At 38.0% G+C, this 5,164-nt stretch overlaps 1 protein-coding gene across 2 annotated transcripts; it reads left to right on the top strand.

The window, feature by feature from the left end:
• The first annotated feature begins 502 nt into the window (after nt 1-502).
• LOC132030298 (histone-lysine N-methyltransferase, H3 lysine-9 specific SUVH6-like) lies at nt 503-4,564 on the top strand. Of its 2 annotated transcripts, none has more exons than XM_059419870.1 (3): nt 503-625; nt 843-911; nt 1,572-4,564. In XM_059419870.1, the coding sequence occupies exon 3, from the start codon at nt 1,595-1,597 to the stop codon at nt 4,415-4,417; it is 2,823 nt and encodes a 940-aa protein (XP_059275853.1). In that variant the 5' UTR covers nt 503-625; nt 843-911; nt 1,572-1,594; the 3' UTR covers nt 4,418-4,564. The 2 variants fall into 2 exon arrangements, with proteins under 2 accessions (XP_059275853.1, XP_059275854.1); XM_059419871.1 differs by having other exon boundaries at nt 503-733.
• Nucleotides 4,565-5,164: the final 600 nt, after the last annotated feature.

The following is a 5,164-nucleotide window of genomic DNA, read 5'->3' as shown; positions in this document are numbered from 1 at the left end:
CAAAATAAGTCTTAGATAAATTTGTGACCGTAAATCATCTCATAAAGTTAAATCGTTTCTAAAAATAAAAACGTGACATTTTTTTTAAAGAAAGTATGCATTAAATTGAGACAGACAGAGTACTTTTTAGAAAAACATTTTCGTTCATACCAAACACACCCTGCATCTTCATATTCATAACTTTATTAAAGGATTGGCTTTAAGTATGCATTTAAAAAAATAAGTTGGTAGTCCGAACTTATTTTTTTTACATATGTTCGTACGCTTTTTAGATAAACTATTTAAATGGTTCATTATTTTTTTGAGCTTATTTTAAGCACAAAATGACCTGCATCTTCATAAAAAAAGTTCGAAAAGAAGTCAATCCAAACGGGCTCTTAGTGTAATTTACCTAAAAATCTTTTATGTGAGAAAAGTGACAATAAAAAAGTACGGTAACCTCCTTTTGCTCACATTTCTTTTTAGTCTCTCACACGGACATTTCGTAGAAAAAACTCAGTTACAGGGACCCAAAAAAAAGCCAGTAAAGCAGAAGACACCACCATTTTCCAACCATGGCATGACTCAAAATCACAACAAAGCCCACGTTATAGTTTCTTGTTGATCAACTCATTTTGTCAAATCGGTAGCTGACTCTTAGCTTCCTTTTTCCTCTGCTTTTTTGCCCCTTTTCTGGTAGTATTGTTTTTGCTTGCTTGAAAACCCCATTTGTTGTTTGCTTCGTTTGAAGATAGTAATAAGTATTGTTTCACTGAGTTTGTGTTTTTGTGTTTCATTTCATCTCTGCTCTTCGCTGAACTTTTTTTCATGCATTTTCATTTTTTTTTTTGTTGTTGTTGTAGAATAAGCAGGTGGATCAACTATAGTCTAGTTCTCTGAAGTGGGAAGCGTGAAGTTCATCCTCAAAATCGGTATGAAAACCCCTAACGTGCTTTTACATTTGTTCATCAGTTTTTGCTTCATTTTGTTTGCTCAAATGTTTTTAACTCTGGGAATAATCGCTTTGTTCAAACCGCCACCTTTTTTTTTTTGGGAGCTTTCTTGGTAATGGGTTGTGAATATGTAAGGGCAAGCTCTACAATTTGAGTCCTGTTCAGCTGACATTTTATACTTCTTGTTGGTAAATTTTGTGGTGCTTTTTTTTTAAAAAAAAGGGGTACCAAGTTCTTACTTTTTACTCTTGGAGAAAATGGAAGTTTCAGTCATTATCTTGTAGCTATCTTAGACTAAGATGCCAAGAAAAGCCCAAATTAAATATCCATCAAGGTTATTAACAGAATTTAGTTAGAGGAAATGTCACATGACCAGTGTGACTCTTTGTTTTTGAGTACCCATATGTGATGCATCCTCAAAATTCTTGTCTCACTTCTGGTTTGCCACGTAAAGGAAAATAATAGGAAATACTTAACCAAAAAGATTTTAACAGTTTAAGTGCTTAAAAACAACTTATACTTAAAAGTGGTAGAGGATCAGATGGTATCCATCGTTTAAAATAATCAAAGTATGTCACATCAAGCTTTTTCCTTCTTTATTATCGGTTTATTTTAACATAATCGTGTTTGTTGTTTCAGCATTTTGACTTGCCAAAACAAGGATGGTGCCATTCTCAAATGAAGGTTTATCTGCTGAATGCGCGAAGAAGCTGCACTTTGGAAATACACCAAAACATAAAGTTCGGAAAGTATGGGCAGTGCGGGATTTCCCCCCAGGTTGTGGTAGAAATGCTCCAAAAAGTGGCTTGAACCGCAAGGAAAATAATGTGGTCTCCATCAGTGAAAATATGGCTGACACTCTGGTGGCCCATGGTGACAATGGCCCTAACACTGGGATTGAGTTCGGTTCTGCTGAAGTTGTGGATTGTCAGGGAAGTTGGCATGAAGAATTGGATCAGTTGGCAGGGAATGCGTTAGCCAGAACCACGAGTGTGATAGAAAACGGGGTGGAAGAACCAACAAGTCATGACAGATCATCGCTTGGATTTGAGTTGTCTAAAGATCCTGAAAATAGTGAAATGTCATTGCTCAAGAAAGCAAAAGTCGTTCGGTATGATGAATTAGTGAGTGTTGAGGATAATATTCCCTCCTTGCCAAAGAATAAGAACTGCCAAAGAAGATTTTTTGCTGTTCGTGACTTCCCTCCATTTTGTGGAAGAAATGCTCCTAAGCCAACCAGACTGGATCGCTTGGTTGGTGGTGAAGCAGGCAAGAGAGAGGTTGTGTTAGATAAGGCAGTTACAGAAAATGAATTGATTGAGATGTCGAAAAATGTTATTGATACAGGGACGTCACCCGTGAAACCGACTGCAAGTTGGGAAGCTGATTCTTTAAGTGAGATAGAGGTCACTGGTCCCAAATCTAGCTTAATGGAACGAGCAACAGTTTGCTTTGAAGATCCCGAAGGTGGCCAAGACAACTATGTTGGAAAGGGCCAACTTGAAAGAACTGTAATGTCGCCAGAGACAATAATGAAAAAGGAGAATGATGATACAGGAAAAATTGTGCAGAAGGAGATTATTGTATATTCACGGAAGGAACGTGAAAAGGCGACTACTGCAAGACATGGTTTGGATTCTGGTGATAAAATTGTTAAGTCAATTGTGCATGGGTTGATGGCTGAGCCTTATTCTCCAAGGAAGAAGAGCAAGCAAACTAGTTTAGATGGCCTGATGAGTAGAAACCAAGTTCAAAAGCCTAACATGTATCAGCAGAGGAAATACTTAGCTGTTGCCAGAAAAAGTATTCCTAAGCCAAAATTTACCCAGAGACTGTTTGGCAGGAGTAAATCAGGTTTTGTTGGTGAAGCTGTGCCAGGATATTCAAGTGCACCAGTTGCCAGCAATAATGGAACTCGTGGTTTGAATTGGGAACCACTGCCTGATCTAAAAAGTTCCAGTCGTGGTGATGCTCGTAGTAAAGTTAGAGAGACTCTTCGTCTGTTTCATTCTATCTGTAGAAAAATCTTGCAAGGGGAAGAATCAAAGTCAAAACCTGGAGAAGTAAAAGTGAACAAAAGGATTGATATTCAAGCAGCTAAAATTATCAAAGAAAAAGGGATGGAAGTTAATACAGGATTGCGGATACTGGGAGAAGTTCCAGGAGTTGAAGTAGGAGATGCGTTCCAATACAGGGTTGAACTTGTTCTTGTGGGGGTTCATAGCTTATATCAGGCTGGTATAGATTTCTTGAATAAAGGAGGAATGCTGGTTGCAACTAGTATTGTTGCTTCAGGGGCGTATGACGATGATTTGGGAGATGCTGATGAGCTGATTTATTCCGGGCAAGGTGGAAATGTGGTTGGCAAGGTCAAAATCCCTGAAGACCAGAAACTTGTGAAAGGTAATTTAGCCTTGAAAAATAGCATAGCTACAAAGAATCCTGTTCGGGTGATTCGTGGATCTAAGGAGATGAGGGCTTCTGAATCCAGGGGTGAAAGAGCAAAACCTGTGACAACTTATGTGTATGATGGTTTATACACTGTTGAAAATTATTGGAGAGAACAAGGGCCACATGGTAAGATGGTCTTTATGTTCAAGTTGGTGAGAATTCCTGGACAACCAAAGCTTAGTTGGAAAGAAGTACAGTCAACAAAAAAGTCCAACATGCGGCATGGTGTTTGTGTTCCTGATATTACAGAAGGGAAGGAGTCACTACCTATAGCAGCTGTGAACACAATTGACGGTGAGAAACCCCCACCATTCAAGTACATCAAGAAGATGATGTATCCAGCTGGTTTCCGCCCTGCTCCACCTAAAGGCTGTGATTGTATTGGTAGATGTTCTGATGCCAACAGGTGCTCATGTGCAGTTAAAAATGGAGGTGAGATCCCTTACAACCATAATGGGGCTATTGTTGAAATTAAGCCTCTTGTATACGAATGTGGTCCTTCTTGTGGATGCCCTCCTTCGTGCTATAATAGAGTGAGTCAACATGGTATTAAAGTTCTGCTGGAGATCTTCAAGACAGATACAAGGGGCTGGGGCGTGAGAGCTCTAACTTCTATCTCTTCAGGAACCTTTATTTGTGAGTATACAGGAACACTTCTTGAGGACACAGAAGCTGAACGAAGAATTGGCAATGATGAATATCTTTTTGATATTGGCCAGAATTATAGTGGTTGTACTATGAACTCTTTAGCAGAAGAGGGTGGTTATACCATTGATGCAGCTCACTATGGAAATGTTGGACGATTCATCAATCACAGTTGTTCTCCCAATTTGTATGCACAGAATGTTATCTATGATCACGATGATAAGAAAATGCCCCATATCATGCTTTTTGCGGCAGATAATATTCCTCCCATGAAGGAGCTTTCTTACCATTACAACTATTCTGTGGATCAGGTTTATGACTCTGATGGCAAGATCAAAGTGAAGAGGTGCTTTTGTGGATCTTCAGATTGTGCTGGTAGGATGTACTAGGATTTATAAAGCTTAGCTGTTGAAGTTGGATGGAAGAATTACATCTCGTTGTCTTTTTTCTTTTTTTCATCTTGAATAGTAGTGCTGCTTCTTCTTGTTTAGTCTGATATGCTATATAGTATAGTCTGTCGTGGAAACATAAGCTTGTACAGGTTGACTCGTATGATCCTATAATCTGGTTGTAGTAAACGGTGTCGTTCTAACTCTTGCTGGAAACAGAGCAGTCTTTTGGGCTTTAAGAAATCCAGTATCAATTTTTAGAGACCCAATTAATTCGGGTGCATCTTGAAAAGACCTATCCAAGGAATAAATGTCCTAGGAAGACATTTTCCGTTGCTATAGCTCAAACTTGAGATTTCTTATTATTTTTGTGATATAATATTAATTTCTTATTACTCTCAAATTGTTACTCAATTTTGATTTGATATTATTCTCGACATTTGAGTAGAACTGAGGAATGCGTGAAATTATATGGAAGTCAGAGAAATGTCGACTTGTAACTTTATCTCACATTGAATTGAATGCTTTATTTATTTTTTAACTAGATGGCTCTTGCCCGTGCATAGCATTGGGCGTATGCTCGATATGGTTGTGTGCATTATTGTGTAATTACAAGATCACTAAAAAGGTTCAACACCGACAAATAAATTAGCTAGAGTAACTTTGATACTGAACTTCAACAATTTACACAAGGTACTTATATTTTATCACTTTAGTTACAATTACACAAATATGACAGTTATCAAA

The sequence above is a fragment of the Lycium ferocissimum genome, chromosome 9 (genome assembly GCF_029784015.1).
Source record: "Lycium ferocissimum isolate CSIRO_LF1 chromosome 9, AGI_CSIRO_Lferr_CH_V1, whole genome shotgun sequence".
Taxonomy (NCBI): domain Eukaryota; kingdom Viridiplantae; phylum Streptophyta; class Magnoliopsida; order Solanales; family Solanaceae; genus Lycium; species Lycium ferocissimum.
The sequence above is the reverse complement of the archived record's forward strand: the minus strand, read 5'-3'. Positions and strand labels throughout refer to the sequence as shown.